Raw genomic sequence first — 22,581 nt, forward strand, 5'->3', positions numbered from 1 at the left:
CAGTTTGTTTTATTAGCGTTTGCAAGTAAATTGTTCGTACTGTTTCACACTATCCCAGGACACGGTCGGCTGGGTATTTTCGGTAGCTTCCAGAAAGTCGGCGAAAGTTGATGGTCTGGCTCGCACCGAACAACGGGGTAAATCTTCTAAATTGACTATATGTACGTTGGCATATATATCGTCGTCTGACACGTTGCTATCAAAGGCAAACGGTGTATAATATGCATCATCTGTATACTCCCATATTCTGGTATACTGTAACTCGGCTATGGGTATGTCCAAGGCGTTTTGAACCAAGGTTGCGATGTCGGATCCAGAAAATCCTTCAGTCTTTTGGACGAGCTGCTCTAGTTCGTTAGCATCAAGTACAGGCGTACCTCGCATAAATAACGTGAACAGTTGGGCCCTTTCTTGCGGTCCGGGCAGAGGTACATAGATTCGTTTTTGAAAGCGTCTTAATATAGCAGTGTCTAATTCCCATGGACAGTTGGTGACCGCTATTATAACCATATTTTTACAGTCTTCTACTCTGCTAATTTGGCACATCAATTCGGTTTTAATTCTAAAATGTATGTTAAAATACTTAGTCAAATGCAAATCCGATAACCGCCTAATACCTTCTAGTATATTCATGCTCCGAACTGGTCCTTTTTCTGCATAGACTGTCAATTTCATCCATAAAAAGTATTTTCAATTGGTCAGAATCATTTAAACTGTGAAATAAGTTATGTATATTCCTGAAATAAATAAATTATGTTAAATTCATACTATTTACAAAATTTCAACAACTGATGCAGGAAGAATCCAGAAATTTTGTAAATAGTAATACAGGGGCCTGTGAAAGTTTCTTTGAAAAAAAAACTGTAAAATTAATATAAGTTTAAAATAAATATATTAATTTGTTTGTACTGCAAAATAATTTTAAATTATTCACGGATAATACTCACTTTTCAGTCGCCCCAACATAAGAGGACATAACATCACTAATAGAAAGTGTGTGCAACACAGCTTCAGATTGTGCTGCCAACGCGTGTATCAATCTAGTTTTACCAGTGCCGGGAGGGCCAAAAAGCAAGAAACTGTTGCTGATTGATCGATTGGTAAAAAGCTGCGGCTGACTTCTAGGAAGCGTTATAAGTGCATATAATGTTTTCTTAATACCCGTCATACCAGCAATTTCATCCAATCCTTTTACTTTTGGTTGTTCTATGGTATTTTGCATGTTTGCGAGCTTGGCATTAGTTTTGTCGTTTTTGGAGGACCTTCGAATCTGAAAGGGTAGACTGTTCTCCACAACGTTTTTTAGTTGATCCACAAAATCATAAATGTACTTCAACAAAAACTTTAACTTTTCAATTATGGTATCAATTCTTTCAATTTTATCGTCCATGCTTACATCCATTATCTATATATTGTTTGGGTTGCGACACTAGTATATGATAGGATAGTATCGACAATTCAAAACTGTCCCAGAATTTTTAGTATTAGTTTATCGCGTTTAAAGATTTGAACGATCAAAGTAGTTCCACTTACCAATCGTGTTTAAATTCCCAGAGCGTATATTACCCAGGCTCGCCAATGTTGTAGACTGACCTCGCACAGATCCACATAAGATTAACCACGGTAACGTTTTAACTTGCGTTAGCGTATCGCTACGTGGTCTGTGACCGTCCCGCAGCGTGTTAACCAGATCTCCGTCTCTTTCTTACTCCCATTCTGTGACCAGCGTCTGTCAAAGCTGTCACATCGTGTTCATAATTTTTATTTCGTAGAGTAATGTTTTAAATGTGTGCTGTTAAAAATTTGGTTTTGTTATTTGTTAATTAAAATTATAATTAAAAGAGGAGTCGCGGAATAGTGAATCGCGCAAGGGTTGAAGTTTAAAGAATTCGTATCGGTAAGTAGATGTGCATTTTAAGGTTTATGTTAGATTATAAATGAATCATGTTTTTTATATGTAATGTTTTTTGCTTTAAATTTAGCCTTAGCGCACCTTTTTTCATCAAATAGAACGCATCTCTTTTTGTAAACGCGCGTTTGATACGGAGACTTAAAAAATTCTCATCAGCACTTTTACTAGTACCGTAATGGTATAAAGTAATTGTGTAGCTGCTTACCGTTTCAAAAAACGGTATTCCCAGACGTGATGAAATCTTAAAAACGTTTAGAATATTCTTTATTCTATATAATTACATCGATGTTATCGTATTGCTACTACGTTCGCATCCGTTAATTGTGTTAAATAGGTTTGTCGGTTGCCGCAATTATTGGGGCCCAGGTCACAACGGTCCTACAAATACATACGGTAATCCTAATTTTTATGCATATTTAAAGGATGCGGCATTTTTGGGTAACGTTTGAAATCGCCATTTGGCAATAACACGAAGTTAAGACGCCGACACCTACGTAAAAATCGCGACAAGTGGTTCATGTAGCGACATTTACACTTTATGATAGTATAATTTGCCGGTATCGGTTTTCCATTCGTTCTTTGCAGTTATCTTGGCTTTTAGTTCTCCATTCATCATAATCGAATAATCAAAATGGCCATTAGACCGGACGATGTATCTCGCAGCGTGTTATATTTGTTAATAATATATTTATTATCGGTTTTTAAGTCCATGCCATTTAATTCATTGCCTGCAGTAGCGGTCTCGACGGCAATCTGTTCAAAAGTCGGGTTTCTAAAAATAAATTTAGAATTGTGAAACTGTTTCCTTAATTTTATAAAGTGAAACTTTTTTTTATTTGCCGCTTAAACGAGAAGTAAACATTTAAAAGTAATTATTTCTTGTGCCCGAGAATCGTGCCCCCGTCATTTTACGACGTGTGCATCCTAGATCATTGGCGTATCGGACGAAACTTTAAACTATCGTTTCGATGACTACGATAAATTAAAATAAAAAAAATTGAAATCCTTTGGTAGCTTCAATTTCAATTTTTAATTTGTTATTTTGATTGGAATCGTTTCTCTTGAGGCAGTAAAGTAAAATAAATAAATAAGTCTTCGTATTATTGCGACTTCAGGTCGACGTCAAGTGGAAATGTGGCGATTGTTATACAACGCTTTTTTATTCAATCTTTCATTGGTTTTTATGTAATTAATTTTTTTTATTTTATTTTAAATTCGACGTATTCTGTGAAAATTGACAATATGTCAATCTATCTGTAATAGACAAATTAAACTAAAAAAATGCCAATATGTGATTGTTCAATATTTTAAGTTATTTGTAGATTGTCCTCTAGAGAATCACATTTGGTTAGTTTAGTTAGTTAGAATTTTATTTGGTTAGTTTTGGTTGCTTTAGTCAGAGTATTCAAACCAAATTCTTTACTAAACATCTTAAACATGTCCTTTTCTATAAGTAAAAATAAAGTTATAAAGGTGAACAATTTAATATACCAAGAGTTGTTTTTTAAAAGCAAAGTTTTTGTGTTTATTTCATTCAGGGTTGGGCTGATTTTAACGAAGTGATTTAAATCATGATTTTTTTAATCTCCTATTTTTTGAAATCTATTTTTTATTCAGACAAACCCTAAAAGCACAATGTAAAAATATTATCACAAATAAAAAGTAAAAGAAAATTCTTTAAAAAATAAAAAAGACAAATAACAATATACACTATGCTTCTGCATTTTCGTTGTATAGTTTGAACAAAAATACTAATCTATCCTCTTCGCCATATCTGAGTCTACAAAAGCAAAGTGGCCAAAGTTCTTTCTACTGATACAGAGGACACGCAGGAACTGTTTTATAATTGATAGCTGCTTCGCAATTTCTTGCTCATGCTTTTGTGATGTCAACCACTGTATTCCATTTACGTTTTTTATTATTTCGTCCGAAGACATATTTTTTAAACGGGCAACAATATAAATTATTAATTTTTTCTATAGCAATATTCTTGCTTTTGAGTGTTCAACATTAGGCTAGAAAATGATATGGCGGGATTGCCTGTTTATATCGATCCAGATTTTTTTTTTATTTTTGATAAGTGCAACTGATATTGGTTTTAAAATGCTTAACTATCCTTCTGCTGCACGTTTAAGCCCAAATATTTGACACCTTCGCTCTAGCTGCTCAACAATCTGGACTACGTGTTCATTGACATGTGGTGTTTGTAAGTCTTTGAATGGTAAATTCAAAATAAGTGCACGGCAGCCATGAGTTATAACTTTTGAGTCATTTTTTTCTTCCAAAGTTTTTCTCAAATTGTGAAGCGTGAGATTTTCTGGAAGTATCAATAGTTGCACATATAACTGGCTCATTGTAGACCCGTCAATGACATATTCACACATTGTCCTCACAGAGAAGGCAAACATGTTGCCTTTTCCTCCTATGTAAAAGGCTTGTTATTTTCGAAAAATCGAATTTTTAGAAAGTATCTACGCTCGTATAAAAATTTTATATCTCGGTAACGGTAGGTCCTACGGGATCGACATTGGTACAGAAATGATTAGCGTCGAAAAAAAATTTTTTTTTTGTCTATCCGTTCTCCGTTCTCGTCTTTTGGTTCTTCCTGAATAACTTTCGAACCGTTGAAGCTAGAAAAACTTATTTGAATTGGTCTTGATCTGACGTCGGTATCCATCTTTTTTTCGCGATTTTCGACTGCTTTTTGGACATTGCTATGAAACACGACAAGTGTCCGAAATTTGAAGCAACAATTTGAACCTACTGAAAATGGCGGTAGGGGGGCTGGGGGTCGACAAGTATTCTAAAAAAATTAAAAATCGCGTGTCAAGGATCTACAAAAAATATCATTTTTCAGAAACCGTTTACGAGACCAAAAAAAAATCTTGAACCAGATGACGCAGAAGATACGGTCCCATAAACTTTTATTCGTGATAATTTTTCAAAAATATATAGCGTGCGCCGCAAATTCAATAAAAAAATTTTTAGCAGAGGAGTAAAAGTCCATGTCCACATTTAAACGGTAGAAATTGGGTGCAATCAAAATCAAGGATTTTTTAAAAATTTTTGATTTTTTTTCGTTAGTTTTAGCTTTCAGAAAAATATGTTTTCCAGCAGACGCGGAAGATCCAGTTCAAGGCTTTCATCAGTTCAGGCTTTTTTTCGATTATATTCAGGGTTTTCAAATTATAGGCAAAAATCTAAAAGATCTAGAAAATTGTTCTTTTACAGCGTAAATTATTATCCGGAAATCAAAAATCGTAAAAAATATGGCTTTGTATTTTCGGTTTTCGTCTATCACATACGGTGCTCGAGATATTTGAAAAAAATCCATATTGGAATCGCTGTTTCGCGGGCTGTCAAGACGCGATGACGTCATTGATTATTATGGCGCAATGTTCGGTTTCAGAAAAAAAATATTTTCTTGAAATCATTTACTATTTGCAAAAAACTCTTGGAAGATCCAGGGCTATAACCTCTACTTCGAACATTGTTTGAATCATATACAGGGTGTGTCGTTTATGGCCAAAAAATCTAAGAGATCCTAAAAAAAAAGAGTTTTTCTCGTAATAAGCGATTATGTTAATGCCTTTATCGATATGTATAAAAGCACACCATTGTTTCAATAAGTTCTAATTTGACTTAGTGAATACGGCGAGCATGACGAGTAAGCAAAAAATTTTATCTCTAGATGATAAAGTTGCTTTAATTCGGGAAATATACCAGAGCTTAATAAAAAGTCTGAAGAGTCGATACAGGAACAACATTTTAATGGAAATAATCGAGTCCGAAGATAAATTTTCCATTAGTATGCTAAATGCAGTCAAATTTATTAGTAAAGCTTGGAAAGAGGTGACAGCAGAAACATTTCCTATCGTCATTCAGGACTTATTACCGAGACAGAATGCGAACAGGACTTGGAAGATGATCAGCCACTAGGCGAGTGGATAAAGCAGTTTCAAACAACAATTACTTTTACAAGTGAGGAGTTGCAAGATTTTATGGTGATAGTTCAGGATTTGCCTACAACAGCAGACTTGACAGAGGAAGCCATATTACAACAAGCAAGAGAGGGCGAGGAAGAGCACCAAGAGGAAGAAGAAAATGAAGAAGTTGGTCTGGGACCACCACCAACCATTCAACAAGTCCTATATTCAGTGCGTATTGACATACTAGAGAAATTCAAAAGAAAATGACCGATTATTTGAAAAATTAAATGTAGTAGTAAGTAGATGTTAAATATTGTATATAAAATAATTAAATATTACAGAACACATATGCCTATTATTATAATTCTTTATAACAATAGAAAGAACCTTCAATTTCGCTATATAGAGTTTCGACGTACTTTGTAATTGCTGCAAACAAAACACAGGAAATACGTATTCTTATGAAATTTAAGAAGATCAATTAAAGCAAAAAATCCATGATTTAAAAAAATCAATGATTTTTTAAATAAAAATTCCAACGATTCCAATACTGTGATACTGAGTGTAACTTGAAGTATTTGAAAAAGAAAGGTTTTAGTAGGTGTTTAAATAGCGTTTTTTTTTATATGTATTTTTAATTTATTGGTTATTTTTCAAGATCTGTCACATTCGTAGAAATTATTTGGAAATACCATTAAGTCTGTGTGAAATCTGCGAAATCCCATGGTTGCGTGAAATCTGGTGTACCAGTTTGAGATGGTGATTTGTTTGTCCCTCGAAATCAATATACTAGAACCAAGGACGTAATATTGATCCAACATTTAAAACGCTCGGTGGAGCGAATTTCGTAACATTTACGTTTTTGAGTTCGCCTCATTATGTTAAAAATACTACAATTGCGTTTTCACGAAGCTTTTCGGAAAACTCTCCTCTAATTTCCGGGGTAAATTTTAATATTTTGTACCGTGCGTTCAATTTATCTCGATAACATTTTAACTGGCTGTAACTTTTTCGTTTTTAGCGATATCGAGGTAAACAAAAAAAAAGTTTTTTTCCATGTGGCGTATAAAGCAAAACACTATCAATTTTCTCACATATAAGACTACATCATATTTTTTTAAATGGAACGCTCTGTATAGTTTAAATGTGTTTTTTTTTTTGACGAATCGGCAAAAGTAGGAAATTTTTATATAATTTCAAAGAGTGCCCTGACTAACAAATAAAAATATGTTTATGTTTGCTTCAAGAATACTTTCTGAATGAAGTGAAAATTGAACTGAGGTGGTTTTTACTTGATGAAAATCCATTTAACAAAGTAAATAAGAACTAAAAGTTCAGATTTTAACGAAATTATATATTTTTACATGATAATTGTTTCAACAACAACGTGTCTTCATCAAATGTAATATTTACAAACTACCTGCCACTATATATACCGAAAAAATGACAATAAAATTTTAATTAATGTTGTTATGAGAATTTAAGTTCAATAAAGGAGAGGTATTTAAATCTAATTGATCGTTAAGCAATACATTTGAATGTCTCAATAAATTTAATTTTCTACTTTTTGTGGCTGTATGTGAAATATCAAAATTGTCGTCAAAAATGTGTTTTTCCGTGTTTAAATGTATGTCATAATTAGAATCTAGACTATTGCTTTTAAACGCTCTTTTATGTTCGTTAATGCGTTTCTTGAAGAATCTATCTGTTTGTCCAATATAAATTTTAGAACCGCATTTCAACCTGTAGACACCTGATTTTTGAGATTTTGAACATTTCGTTTTATTGTTTTTTAAAAATTTTCCTATTGTGTTGTTAGTTCTGAAACCTATTTTGAAACCACATTTTGACAAATGTTGTTCACTGGGTCCTCCTATGTATGTAATTGTTTCGAATTGTTCGTGTTCTGTATTACGTTTCAGATAAATAGGGGTTTCTGTTGTCTGGATTTGTTTTTTATTTATAATTTTATCGGTAATGGACGGATTGTAGCAATTGTTCAGTACAATTTGTTTAATGAGATTAAGTTGTTTGTTGTAATTGTCTGTTGAGCGTGGGGTATTAAGAAGTCTGTCTATAAAAGAGTGAAATGCAGCCATTTTGTGTGTATAAGAGTGATTTCAGCTGAGTCGTGTGTGAAGGTTTATGGTAAATGGAAGAATCTAATTTGTTTAATAGTTAAGTCTAAAAAATTAACAGAGTTATACTGTTCAATCTCGATAGTGAATTTTATACGATTATGTAATGAGTTAATGTAATTTAAAAAAGAATGCAATTGTCTGTCCGTTCCAACAAAGCAAGTAAACACATCATCCACGTATCTATACCACCATAGAAAACTTTTACCTAAAGGATGTTCTAGTATGATATTTTCTAATTATCCGTAAAAATCTCGACTAACAAAGGACTAAGTGGGTTTCCCATAATCAAACCTTCCGTAAATCTGTCCATGAAATTCAAAATAATTTTGGTCTAAAGATACTATTAAGCAATCTAATAAATCTTGTTTCCGAGTTAGGGTGAAATCTACTAAATTTATCACATCCATAGGCGGAATACTGGGAAATAAGTTTTGTACATCAAAAGACAATAGTGTTGCGTTAGAGGGGATTTTGATATCTTTAATTTTGTTAATTAATTCAAAAGAATTTTTTATTGCAAATTTTGGTTCAAAATCTGTTCAAAAACTTTAAAATATTTACTAATTTTGTTGAGAGTTTAACTGCTGGAGCCGTTACATAAGACACAGACATATCTTTTTTATGTAATTTAACTAAAGAATATATTGGGTTGTTCGGAAAGTCATTTCGTTTTTTTTGGGGAACATGAAAGACAGTTTTCGTATAATGAATAAATATTTTATTAAATTATATATTGGCCATTCTGGTCCAACACCTTTTGCCATCTTTCTGGCAGTAACATAATTCCCCTCTCATAAAAGTTTTGGTCCTTGCTGGCAAAAAATTGGTTCAGGTGGTTTTTGACATCTTCATTTGAGGTAAAGGTTTTGCCATCCAAAAAATTTTGCAGGGACCGGAACAAATAGTAGTCAGAAGGCGCCAGATTTGGAGAATATGGTGGATGTTGCAGTACGTCCCATTCAAGCTGTAAAAGTTTTTGGCGAGTGACCAAACTTGTGTGAGGTCTCGCATTATCCTGGTGGAACACAACACCCTTCCTGTTGATTAATTCGGGCCTCTTCTCTTTAAGTGAATCATTCAATTTGTGCAGTTGATGACAATAGACTTCTGAATTAATCGTTGTATTGTCCGGCAAAAGCTCAAAAAAAAACGATTCCTTTGACATCCCACCAAACGGAGAGCATCACCTTTTTTTGGTGAATGTTGGTTTTTGATACGCTTTGAGCCGGTTCATCTTTTCTGCTCCATGACCTCTTGCGTTTAACATTGTTGTATACAACCCATTTTTCGTCCTCAGTAATAATCCTCTTCAAAAATGGATCATTTTCTTGACGTTTGAGGAGCGAATCACACACGTCAACGCGACGACACAAATTTCGCTCCGTAAGGACATGGGGCACCCACACATCGAGCTTCGAGGTTAAGCCCATACCTTTCAAATGGCCATAAACAGTCGAATTCGACAAATTTAATCTCTCACCGATCTCTCGTGTGGTTATTCGCCGATTTGCATCAACTAATGCCTTTATCGCATCTTTGTCAGCTTCGACCGGCCTTCCAGACCGTGGTGCATCTTCGACATCAAAATTGCCGGATCGAAATTTTGCAAACCAGTTCTGGCACTGGCGTACTGTTAACACGCCTTCTCCATACACATCCGTCAATTTTTTTCTCGCTTGGACAGCATTTTTACCTTTTCTGAAGTAAAAAAGTAAAGTATGACGAAAATGCTGCTTATTGCTCTCCATATTTAAAAGGGCACCAACCAAAAACTACTGCGTAGAATTAATAGAACTTTTTCACACACAAGCCTTGCAATATCAGCTCTCAAGACATATAATGGTTATGCGGCTTAAGTGTGAAGTTGGTTTCGAAAAAACGTAATTAAGTCCTCTGACGGGAAAAAACGAAATGACTTTCCGAACAACCTTATAATTTCGTGTGGATTCATAATTATTAAAAAATACTTGTCTTTGTCAGTAAACAGTGTGGAAAAGATCTAGCTTAAGAAAATTGTTAGTTTTTGAAATATATTCTGGGAGATCGATAGCTATGACTGTCTTCCCTTGATCTGCACGTGTAAATATTATGTTATTTTCGGAAGCTTTGTTTTTGATAGTTTTTACTAGCGACATTTGGTGTTGTCGAAACAATTGTGAAAATATATAATTTCGTGAAAATCTGAACTTTCAGTTCTTATTTATTTTGTAACGTATTAAATGCTAAAAAGGTATGCCGGAATCATAATGTTTTAAATGATGAAAGTAAGGCACAGCCAGAGTCCTCTATTACTAGAGAATATGAAGAGACAGGTATTTCTCTGGCATCAATCCACTCAGTGTAGTGCATTTAAATTTCGTAAAATTCAAAAACTAAGTACAGAACAATGACAAAGGAGGACGCAGTTTTGTTTGGATATTTTAAATAGACATAATGAGAATAATAAATTTTTGAAAAACGTTTTATGTACTGATGAAAGTTCGTTATTGGTCTTTAAATAATCCTAGACAAGTACACTTAATGAAAACTCATTGGCACCAATAAATTAATGTATGGTGCGGTGTCAAAAATGGACATATTTTGAGTCCGATATTTATGGATCAAAAGTTAACTGGAGATCATTATTTGCAACCCTTAGGGCACCATATAGAAGATATACGCCTAAATACATCAGAGCTGATTATATGGCAGCAATGTTGTGCAAGTTAAGAATTTTCTCAATATAGAATATCCAATTGGTTGGATAGGGAACGGCGGAACTACACATTGGCCAGCCAACAGGCCCGACTTAACTTTAATGAATTTTTTCTTTTGGGGACACATAAAAAATCACGTGCACAGAACTCCAGTTAAGAGACAATCCGGAAACGTTACTAATTGCATACAATTAGAGTGTTTGAAATATGTGTTCAGGAAAATAGTGCTCACATAGAGGAATCGTTAAAGAATTTTTTATTTTAGTGTGTCTTGCCATTTTTAGTGTTTTTGTTCGACTTCAATTTGTAAATAATTGTTGTTGGTATAGTCAGTCAAGGCACTCTTTGATATTATATAAAAATTTGATGTTTTGTGGAGTAAAATGTAAAGTGTGTTACATTTGATAGTGTTTCGTTTTATACGTCACTTGGAAAAAAACTTTGCTACTAACCCATAGACTTTGTTTTTTTGTTTACCTTCATATCTCTAAAAACAAAAAGTTACACCCAATTAAAATGTTATCAAGATAAATTGAACGCACGGGTGTACTGAGTGTGTCGATTATGAGCAAAAAAACAAACCAAAAGATCCTGAAAATTGCCGTTTATGTAAAAAAAAAAGTATAGTCAAAGTCGGAAGTTTTTTTTTTCAAATTTTCGTAGGTTTTAGATTGAAACTCTCCGCCGCTGCTCCCCGTGTCATCGTCTAGTAGAGAAACGAATTTTTGGCCACCGCAGCTAAGTCTGCTTATAGGGTGGCTAAAAATAAACCGAAAGGGAATTCCGAAAGTCCGACGCGTTCCGAATAGGTCGGCATTAAATCGCGGACTCGTGAGGTGACGTTTCTCTCGTGGTTCTCTTTGTACAAAATCGGCCCTGATATGGGCAAAAGCCGACGACTGAACAAACTCATATCGAAATGGATAAAGAGGTTCGGATTGTGTGCGTTTGATGTGTGCTATTTACATTTTTAAAATATTCCTTGCGTGTGTATGTGTGTGATTTTTTTAAATACATTTAAATTATCTTTAACACACATCACTAATTCGCTAAATAAATTTTGTATTTTGTCACAATTTACGAGGGTACACTAAAAGTAAGTACATTTATCTTAATCCAAAAGAGTAAAGAAAACTATTTCTAAGCCCAAATAAAATCAACAAAGAATATAGAAATAAATTTAATTTAATCCGAGCGAAACCCTGTTATTGCTTGATTGAAAGGAGGCGTTCTAGTCATTACCGCCATAGCGTTAAAGGATAATCTTTCCAACAGTTTTGGACAGAATACTCTGTTACTAACAATATCGTGCAAAAAAATGCCACCGTATATTATTCGTCTAACGGATAATTTCAACATATGATAGCCTTTTTTTGGATGCTTTGCCTTCTTTTAAATATATGTCTTAGTAGGCTGCGAAAAAAAAAATGAAGTCTTGCTTCAAATAGTTTTTTATTGACCGCATTTTAAACAGGACGTGTCCGAAAAAATATCGCAAATAACGCAAATTGAGTATAGAGCAGTCATAAATATAGTTTTTGACAAAAGAAGTGTTAGCACCTAAAATTATTAAAGAAAGGCTAGATAGTGTGTACGGCCAAACTTCTCCTTCGTATTCTGTAGTGAAAGGATGAGCAAAACGTTTTCGAATGGGTAGGAGTCCCTTGAAGATGATTCGAGAACTGGTCGACCAGTGGAGGTCGTAACGGAAGATATTGTTGCGATCGTGGAAGAGGTAGTGTTGAGTGATCGACGTTTAAAGGTCAAGGAAATCTCAGAAATTAATAAGCTTTCTAATACAAGTGTTCGTCGAATCCTGCGTGATCATTTAGGTATGCGTAAGGTTAGTGCAAGATGGATTCCTAGAAACTTTTCGGCTACTCAAAAACAACGCCGTGTCGAGTGTGCGCGGCCTTTTTTGGAACTCTGTGGGTCGGAACCGAGGCCTGTGATAGAAACTATTGTGACGGGAGATGAAACTATGGTTCTCTATTATGACCCTCTATCGAAAAAAGAATCAATGTTGTGTCGTCGTAAGGGTGAAGGACCTCCAAGAAAATTCAGAGTCTGCCAGTCAACAAAAAAGGTGATGGCCACGATCTTTTGGGATTGTGAAGGAATTCTTTTGATAGATTTTAAAGAAACTAATACCACTGTCAATGGTAAATATTACATAAACTGCTAGCCTGCATACGTGTAAAACGTCGAGGAAAACTGACCAGAGGCGTGCGTCTTTTACACGATAATGCACCTGTCCATACTGCTGCTGTTGCACAAGCTGCCATTTTAGAGTGTGGGTTCCACCAGATAGATCATCCTCCCTATAGTCCAGATATGACCCCCAGCGACTATTATTTGTTTTGATATTTGAAAAAGGACTTACGTGGATGGCGGTTTAACGACGAAGTTGAGTTAAAAGAGGCTGTTTTACCTCGTTTTGCAGACAAACCAAAAGAATATTTTTTTAAAGGGATTGAATTGTTAATAAAAAGATGTAATAAATATATTGAAGTTAAGGAGGATTATATTGAAAAATAATAAAAAAAAAAATTGTTTCTTTCATATTCAGGCCCGGAAATTTTGGCGCTGCCCTCGTACTTAAGATATATGGACTATCACACTAACCCTTGTAATGAAACTGAAAGCCTTCAAACTGGGTCCTACAGCACTAATGTATGGCGAGTTTCTTAAAGAGAACCGTGCACATTAAAGTTTTTAAGTTTTACCAACGTTGTAGGATGATTTACTTTTTCGAATGCCTCGGAGAAATCGGTGTATACATCATACTGTGTACTACTTATATTTTTAAAAAGGCGGCGTTCCGCTTCCCAATAACGTTAATCGTGTTGTTGCTTCAGTGATCGATTCGAGCAAATCATCACCTATTCCTTGCGTTTGTGTGTGTTTTTTTTTATATTTATTCATATTGTTTTTTAATACACGTCACTAGTTCGGTCATTTGTTTTTTGTGTCAGCGTCTAACCAAAACTAAATAGGATTCCCCGAATCGCTAAGTATCGTATTCGGATATTCCTCATAAATTGAACATCACGAACGCATGTAATGCTTTAAAAGTGAGCCAACTCAAAAAAAAAAAAAGAATTTTTGCCGATTTCTTCTGTAAAGTTATAACATTTTTGCAGAAAAAAAAATTAAAAATCCTGCCAGGTTTTTGGGTGTCATTAAAAGATTACTCCGTTTCAAGTTTTGTCTTAAAATTAAATTGTCGTTGGAAAATAATTCAAAAGACTGGGCTGCAGAAAGTGTTTAAAATTTAATGCTCCAAAAGTCAAATTGTTGTAAAGTTAAATGCTTAGGATACGTTATTTATTATTTCAATTGTTTAAACCGTTTAAAACATTTTAAACTTAAAAAAATGAAAAAATATAAAATTATTTTGGGACTTTTCTATAAAAAAAATTATAAGATTTTGTGATTATATTTTTATCGACTAACTCTTGTAATTTTTTTTTGTTTCACAAATAGTAAATTATATTGTATATTATAGCTAACTGAATATCTAATGTTGGTTAAACGTATTATCTTCAAAGAACTTTTTATGGAAAAATAACTTAGATTCATTTTTTTCAGCTCATAGTTTTATTGCCTTTTTTTTTTTTAAATTGCTGCCACCATAAGAAAGGCCATTTTTTTTGGCGATCTGAATTAAACTAACCTATTGTCCTGGGTCAGTTTTGATACATATTTTTATTTGTTATCTGTTATTATCGCTCGATACACTATATTCCGAATTAACGTGACAAACGTCTCTTCTAGCGCCTTCTAGAAGGTTAAGGGACACAAAAAATATTTTATTAGCAAGTTAACTAACTTACCTTAAGGTCCGGTATAAGATTCCCTTCACTGCTATTCTCGGGTTTCGTTAAAAGTTGAGACTTTTTTCCTAAAACGATTTAATAGGGTTTTCTGCCTTAGACAGTTGATCAGAAACTTGCAAAGAGTCAAGAGGTGGTAAATTCTCGTTGTTAACGTTGGTAATATCTAATAATACCATTTCTTCATTAAAATTCTCTATGGCCGTTTTTAGGATCTCGCCTATACGCTTTATAGGACTCCATGGTTTCTAAATGCCTGAAAGCAAACCTCTAACTTAAAAAGAGGATTTTATTAAAATTGCTAAAATTTTGACCCAACTAGACCACAAAAACTGTGTAGAGATTTCTTTAATTTGACGTGTTCAATAATACACAGGCATTTCAAACCCTTTTGCGTGCCACTGACAAAAGCCTTTTTGTTTATTTAATGATTTATGTCAAACAAATCAGTTCGTAAAATTTGAGAAAGAAACAAATATAAAGTGACATAACTTAAAAATTAAAAATATTGTAAATAAAGTTCAAACGATATTTCGTCAAAAGTGAATAATCTTAAATTACTTTTCACTGTTTTTCATAAGAAACTGTAATTTTCGAATTATATTGAATTGAAAGTAAAGGAGCGATATTATTATTAAATAACGATATATAACACTCTACAATTGCAATATGTTATTTAAAACATTTGAATTTGACTAGTCAATTAAGAAGCGCCAATCTTCTTATGTCATTTATTTGAAGACGGTTCCATAGGTTTCCTTAACTTTTCGAAATTAACATGGACCGAAACGATTAACTGGGACACCCTGTATATTATTTCGCAGAAAGATTGTTTTTAAAAATATTGCCTTTGCTTAACTTACCCGCACTGTATACTCAGTGTTACTTGGACTAGAAAAGTTTGTTTTTTATTAATAACACAGGTCTACAAAATTAAACTTTCTGACATATGTTTTTATTTTCAAAACTGATTTTATATAATTTTGATAGGCTGATTTCAAAAATTTTATGCAAAGCTGCAAAAAAAATCACATTTAATTTCATAAAAATAAATTTAAAAAAAAATGACACGATACATCAAAAATATGGCGTTTTTTGGAAAATAAGCAAAATCACAGTAGGCCTGTGTAATTTATAATAGATACACAATTAAGAAATGTGAGTTAAATAACCAGTGATCCCACACCAAACCTTAGTTTCAAGTCTAGTCTGTACAGGGTGGTCGTAATTAGAGTGTTTTAACAGGAAAACTAGGTAGAGCAAAACCGACTTACGTGTGCTCGATTTTTGAAAAAAATCTAACCACCAACCGAGGTATAGTAGGGCCTTCTTCGTTTTTCCGCCCTTTTGAAAATTGCTCATACCTTTTGTTATACGGAAAAAACATATTTTTTCAACGTTCTTATCTTATATGGCAATCATAGCTGGCTATGGTCTTAAAAAAATGCCCCCCCAGTCCGCTATTTAGAATTGTTGGTGTCTGTGATGAAAAAAGGCGGAAATATAGATAATTTTTTGTTTATGTATTACTAGGCCGTGCAGATATCTGTCAGATTCAGTTAAGAATATCACTTTTATTCTTTCCAAGTAGTACAAACTTTTAATATAACTTTTTTATTTTAAAAAGAACTGGCAACTTTTAATATGGCGCATATAAACATGGAAAAAGCGGAAGTTTTTAAAACCATTGTATCCCTATAGATGCTATATAATCACCGTCCATGATAATTATATAAGAATCTTTACCATTTTATGAAAACGTTAAAGTTTTTTGTTTGACAATACTCTAAAATTATTTTATAAGTATCGTTTCAAAAGGTTAGCTTATGAGATATATTTAAAAGCAAGATATGTCTGTTTTACAGCCCTTTTGGAAATAAAAACTACTACTACCATAATGACGTAATTTTATTAGCAGCAGAGCAAGTGTTTAATAAAATAATGATTGTCAGAACCGTGAATTTGCACTTCTGGCCTTTCCTATTTAACAACTAACCAGTTCCCTTTGGTTAATTTATGAAAAAATTGAGGTTATATTTGTGTTGCCCGCCTTTTTTTAAGTACTTTTTTTTTTAAAAAGGATCAACATCAATTAACAGTAATTACAGTCAACTTTTCGAAAATTTAAGAAAAATACGTCAACTTTAGTAATAAGGGGTAATTATGGGATAAATAGGACGGGGAAATGAATCTTACTATCCGACATAAAAGAACAATTGAAGTTTTAACAATACCTTGCAGATATATGTTGGATCTCTTGGTTTATATAAAACAACATTGGTGACAAAATGTATGCGAACTGTCGTTATTCTATTGAAAAATATTTTTTACAAAAGTATAAATATATTAGTTTATAGCATTGGCATCTAACATGGTCTTGCATCCATGGAATCGACCATTTTTTCGTAAAGTTTCTGTGGGAGTTTGCGACTCTCTGATTTAATTATACTAAATTGTTTCTGTTAATTTTAAATATTGGAACGCTCTCAAATACCCCGATCCAAGGCATTTCAAAGATATTCAATTTAACAACAGCGGCGAATACAGCAGCACGTCTACAAATATAACCAAATTGCCCATACGCAGGTTACAACGCTGTATGGACGCTTCTGCGGCAACTCTGCGGCTTTGCAGGGAAATCTAATGTTTTCCAGTGTTGCCAAATCACATTGAATTTCATAAAAATCATTTCAATGACGTGATTCAGCAAAAATTTGGCGTTTTTTTGGAAAAAGGGCACCCAAAAATATACAAATAAGCGAACAGTTTTCAAACACCAAAATCACTGTAGACCTGTGTAATTGATCAGCCTCGGCCGTTGCATGACTGCATTGGGTTTGTTTTGCTGCCCACACACCTTCAAATGCATTTTTGTTTTAAATAAACTTCCACAGTCTACTGCAATACTTTTTACAAAACTTCTGGATTCCTCCTCCGTCGGTTTTTGGTGAGTCTACCTTGCTGACGTTTCGCCGATCATCCTGTTGGCTTCTTCAGAGATTGACTGAAACTGACTCGCATCTTACTCTGTACCTGGTTATATATTGTTTGAGGGGGGCGGAGCTAAATGAGGGGGCATCGTCTCGGATGACTGATTTCCATATTGGCGGCGGGTAAAGATCTGAGTCGCGGTTAAGATTGTGAGGTTGCTTATAGATTTCTATAGACTCTCGAATGTTTCGTTGGTAGAGGAATTGATTATATGCAAGAATTTTACTTTTATCGAATACCGTAAGGCAATTTCGTGTTCTTTGAGCCTAGTTATAATGCTATAAACTCCTGGCATCTCAAATGAAATTTTTTATGTGACGGACCGAAGATTTTTGGACAAGTGGTGAATCTGGTTTTGACGTTATACTTCTTTAAAACTTTTGATATGTGGTGGAAACGCTACGTAAATGATACTCTTGTTATTTGGCCTCATGGTCAAGAAAACCCTGGTAGATTTTCGCAGACATTTAAAGTCTATACACCCTAACATACGTTTTACCATTGAAATAGAAACTAATAATAACCTTCCATTCTTATCAATAGAAAATCAGACCTAACGCACAGAGACCGATACCTTAATGCATTGTCACATCACCATCCGGCCCAAAAATCATCGGTTATCAACTCTCTGGTTTACAGAGCCGTAAAGCTATCTCAGCCCGAGTCACTGAACCCAGAACTAAAACACCTTACCTCTGCTCTTCCCTCTAATAATATCCACAGTAAAGATATTAAGCGTTCGATCAAAAAATACACTCCACCACCACCACCACCACCACTTGCAATAGCAATGAGGCCGAAATCAATCCGACACTTTACTACTGTGGTCCTTCCTTACATTCAAAATATCACTGACCACATATCAAAAGATCTAAACTTAAACTTAGATATTCAGTACAGTTTAAGACCGAATCTTAAAATAAAAATACCTACACGTCGACTGTCTCTTACAGCAAATAGTCCCTTTGTTTTGACCGTAAAAATTTATAATAAATTGCCTATCGAACTGAACGAGATAACTAGTCGAACAAAATGCAAACACACTCTTAAAGACAAATACAAATATTAAGGATTTCGTTTCTTGTGATACCTTTTAATACGTATTCCTTGTTTGTTATTTTTTATATATTTGTTATTTATCTATCAGTATTATTATTATTATTATTAATTTACTTATTAGACTAAGATAATTTTATACTTTTATATTCGTTTTATGCTGACAATATCCAACACTTGTAAATCAAGTTTTATGGAAATAAAGCTATCTTTATCTTTAACATCGTCGGTCCGTCAAAGATAAAATTCAATTTGAGATGCCAGGAGTTTACAGCATTCCATGCAATATCAACTAGGCTCAAAGAACACGAAAGAGTCTTACGACTAAGACAAATAAACTCATCGGCTGTTGCCGAAACCGGTCATAAAACATTATTCGATAAAACTAAAATTCTTGCATGTAATAAATTCATCTACCAACGAAAAATCCTAGAATCGATAGAAATTTATAAACAACCTAATAATCTTAACCGCGACTCAGGTCTCTACCTCTACCAATATGGAAATCAGGCATCCGAGACGGTGTTTTGTGCCCCTCAAACAATATATAAGCAGGTGCAAAGTAAAATGCACGCCAGTTTCAGTCAAGCTCTGAAGAAGCCAACAGGATGATCGGCGAAACGTCAGGAATTTCGACTCAGCAAGAACCGACGCAGGAGGAATCCAGAAGTTTTATAAAAAGTAATTTTGGTTAGGTTTTTTCTTACTGTGGTATTGTTGCGTGTAGCGATCTGCCAGAGGATCGCTCGCCGGTCATTCTTCTTGGAGTCACTAGGCTGTCACCCGCTTCATCTCCCCTACGGACGAGACGCCCCTTCTCTCTACCGTTAGCGCTGGGGGCCGTATCGAACTGCTCCAAAAACTCTCAGGTGGGCCAAGCGTGCTTGTTTAAATGCATCTTAGGTTTTCACAATGCCAGCTAGCTTTACACTGACCATTTCCTCGCGAATTAATTCCCGCCAGTTATCCACGAAATCGAGCTTGTCATATTTCGCGTCCATTCGTTAATGCCAATTGTTCTAATAAATAAATAAAAAAACAGGGTCATGTACTGGATTATTTATTATATTTTGATACCCACCTACAGGGATAATTTTGAAGAAAAGTGCAAATACAAAAGTTTGAACATTTTTGCTCTACTATCTTATGCAAATGTCAGAAAAAACAAACGACGATCGCAAGCTGTCAAAATGACAGCGACGTCTTTTTTTTATGCAACGCCCTATATTTTATTAGCTTAAATCGTAGATCTTTTTTTCCTGATTTCAAAAACATATAGTTTATCGACATTTCATTTAGTCGTTTTTGAAATATTCCAGTTTAAAAATAATTACCATTCGATTACTGGATAATAGCCATATTGTTTAAAAATAGTCAAGTCTCTGCCATATTGCAGTGGTTTTTACAGTGTTCTAGTTTTGACGACTGATCGAAACAAAAAATCAACAACGTAAATGGAATAACTGAAGATATTTCAAATTTAAAAGATAATATCGAATATATATCCGGGTAGAAGAGTTCCTTCAGTAAATACAATTAAAAATGTAATTAAACAATTTGAGGAAATTTTGATGAAGGCCACAATATATCATTTCAAGGTAAATTATTATACTTTTAAGACACTAGGATATCATGATTTTGAGTTCTACTTTCTTAATTTTTATATTTCATATTTTTTAGAAAATCCTGAATATTTTATACCTGACGTTAAAAAGTTCCTTCCGGGGCAAAATTTAAATATAATTTAAATAGAAGATATTAAATGGAACTAGTTTGTTTTTAAACCAACTTTCAAATAAATCAGCGGTGGCGTCGTCATGGTAATCCAGAGAAGAATCTTTAATATTTTTCGCAGACAGAGAAAGTCCATTTGAAATCCAACCATCTTTAAAGCCAGCATGCAACATAGTTATTCTTTTACCTCTTTTTGATGGCGCGTTTGTTTTACACTTATCAGTTGAGTCAACCCAACCCTTTTCCGGGGTATCATAAGGGTCGAACCAGGCCTTTGTTGTTCTCTGTAAATCCTGATTGTTTCTAGATATTCCAGTCGCCATTTCTGATTTCTAAAAGATTCCATTAAAACTTGCCTTTTGTCAATTTTTTTAAATCTAAAACAAAGTGTGTTGAATAGACTTCCATAAGGTAATTCTGCCACATTTAACACCGGTTTCATCTCATAATTAAGATATCTAATGTAAGCACGCTTTGTGCCTCGTGTAACTGGTGAATTTTACGCCGTATTATATCTTGATTACTTTCATCTACACTCGAGAAAATGTCAGCACCGCTTCTTTTTTTCCTCGCTGGAATGGGATTATTCACAATTTTTCATACAGTCGATGTTGGAATTTTCGTCAATGTGGCCGTTTCTTCTAAAGATGCTTGATTGCTGGCACCACGTTCAACGAGAGTCAAGTAAACATTGTTTATAACTTCCTTAGTCTCAATAGAATAGTGTTCTCCTGAGATACACTAGACTCGCACATATTTTACATAATTCGCACACGATTCAACACACGCTGTATTACACTGTATAAACTTAAACTAAGTAGTATACCAAACCAAAGAATATTAAACACAGGTAGGTATAAAATTATTTTCTATTACGGACCACAATTTTATTTGAATTTTAATTCCGAAACTTTAGGTAATAATATTGTTGCATTGTTATATTAATGACCTCCCTTCGATAATCCCATTCAAAAGCAATTGGCCACTTTCTTATATCTATGAACAGACCATACACTCTAATTCGAAATATTTAAAGACGTTCGTAAATTACATCTCATCAAATTGAAATCTTCTAAACGACTCGATCGATTGTCAATCCAATAAAAAAAAAATGTCAACATCAAGGTGCGACGCAACTCGTCCGTATCGTCTGACAACAGTCGCCGACGCCCTTACGTCAGCAAGCGACGCGCCAATAACAACGGCGATTGTCGACCCCGATCGGCGCCCCACCAGATCGTACCCGTCGAGACGCCCGAGCCGTCACCCGAAATTCGTCCTTCTGCGGCCGCGAAAAATGTTATCGGCACGCCACTGAACGTCGCAGCTACGTTTCCGGTTCCGGCGATGGACACGTCGGTCGACTCGATCGGCGCCTGTTCGCTGGACATGGAGGCCTCCGTCGAAATGTCAGGTAGCGTGTCCGAATTTTTTTAATCGAGGTGATCGAATCGTACCGCGCGTTCAATTTATCTTGGTAACGTTTTATTTGGCTGTTACTTTCGTGATATCGAGATAAGCAACAAAACAAAATGTAGGGTTAGCGGTCAGGTGACGTATTAAACAAAACGCTGTCAATTTTCTGACAGAAGCCTACGTCATATATTTTTTTAAGGGAACCCCGTGTATTATATATGTGTTTAACCCATATTATCCCGAGCATAGAATACATTACATGTGTAAAAATAAAAATAAAAACTCGAAACATACCAACGAACCACTGGGAAGAAACATTAAATAATGTTTTGGGGCACCTAAGATGTAATATATAATTTATACGTAAATATACAAAAGAAAGTTCAAATCCGACAGAAAACAAATTACCGCTGGTAACACCCGGTTTCATTTTTGGTGATATTTTACAATTGTATGGGTGTGGCAGATTCTACATTTCCTTCGGGCTTTATTAGAATGAACAATCATAAGGTGACCTTGATTATCATAACGCACTTCATCTATGGCAGTTTTTAAAAGTCGCAAAGCAATGCAAGATTTTGAATTCCAAGGTTTCATCATCTGATGAGTCCCATTCAGGTTCAGTACTTGATGAATTACAGGACTAGTGAAGGACATATCGGTCGGTTCCCCAAACTCTTGTCGGCTTAGTTATCGTTCATACCTTCTTCGTCTGTCAAGGTATCCACGTCGGGTGGAATATAGACCGCGTCAGTATGTTCTGTAAATATTTTTTCAAGTTATTTTAAGCATAAATTTACAAGGAATGGAATGCTACAACACATAAGAATACGTAAATCCAAATAATACTTACGACTTCCATTGTTATTG

General features: G+C 34.3%; 2 protein-coding genes across 5 annotated transcripts in view; one reads left to right on the forward strand and one right to left on the reverse strand.

Moving 5' to 3' along the window:
• Nucleotide 1: 1 nt before the first annotated feature.
• On the reverse strand, nt 2-1,618 carry LOC132696056 (uncharacterized). 2 transcript variants are annotated; one of them, XM_060660607.1, is made up of 4 exons: nt 1,534-1,618; nt 948-1,464; nt 618-737; nt 2-562 (listed from the first exon to the last, which is right to left on the reverse strand). In XM_060660607.1, exons 2-4 carry the CDS (start codon nt 1,400-1,402, stop codon nt 13-15), a joined length of 1,125 nt encoding a protein of 374 aa, XP_060516590.1. In that variant the 5' UTR covers nt 1,403-1,464; nt 1,534-1,618; the 3' UTR covers nt 2-12. The 2 variants fall into 2 exon arrangements, with proteins under 2 accessions (XP_060516590.1, XP_060516599.1); XM_060660616.1 differs by having other exon boundaries at nt 948-1,270; nt 1,534-1,609.
• A 107-nt stretch (nt 1,619-1,725) lies between these two features.
• Nucleotides 1,726-22,581, forward strand: part of LOC132699207 (uncharacterized) — a 41,283-nt gene continuing 20,427 nt past the window's right edge. The window contains exons 1-3 of one of the 3 annotated variants that reach the window (XM_060665807.1): nt 11,316-11,609; nt 19,289-19,430; nt 21,421-21,709. In XM_060665807.1, the coding sequence (XP_060521790.1) occupies nt 11,560-11,609; nt 19,289-19,430; nt 21,421-21,709 (481 nt within the window). In that variant the 5' untranslated portion in view covers nt 11,316-11,559. Of the gene's footprint in view, nt 1,898-11,315; nt 11,610-19,288; nt 19,431-21,420; nt 21,710-22,581 lie in introns of those variants that run through there. The other 2 variants (XM_060665798.1, XM_060665816.1) reach the window with 2 other exon arrangements.

Source organism: Cylas formicarius, unplaced genomic scaffold, assembly GCF_029955315.1.
Source record: "Cylas formicarius isolate icCylForm1 unplaced genomic scaffold, icCylForm1.1 PGA_scaffold_10__41_contigs__length_53128322, whole genome shotgun sequence".
NCBI classification, from domain to species: domain Eukaryota; kingdom Metazoa; phylum Arthropoda; class Insecta; order Coleoptera; family Brentidae; genus Cylas; species Cylas formicarius.

Coding starts and splice junctions, on each gene's coding strand:
- LOC132696056 (XM_060660607.1), bottom strand. CDS start 1,402: ATGGATGTAAGCATGGACGATAAAATTGAAAGAATTGATACCATAATT. Junction 738..947: donor TATGTTGGGGCGACTGAAAA/GTGAGTATTATC, acceptor TATTTATTTCAG/GAATATACATAACTTATTTC. Junction 563..617: donor GAGCATGAATATACTAGAAG/GTATTAGGCGGT, acceptor CATACATTTTAG/AATTAAAACCGAATTGATGT.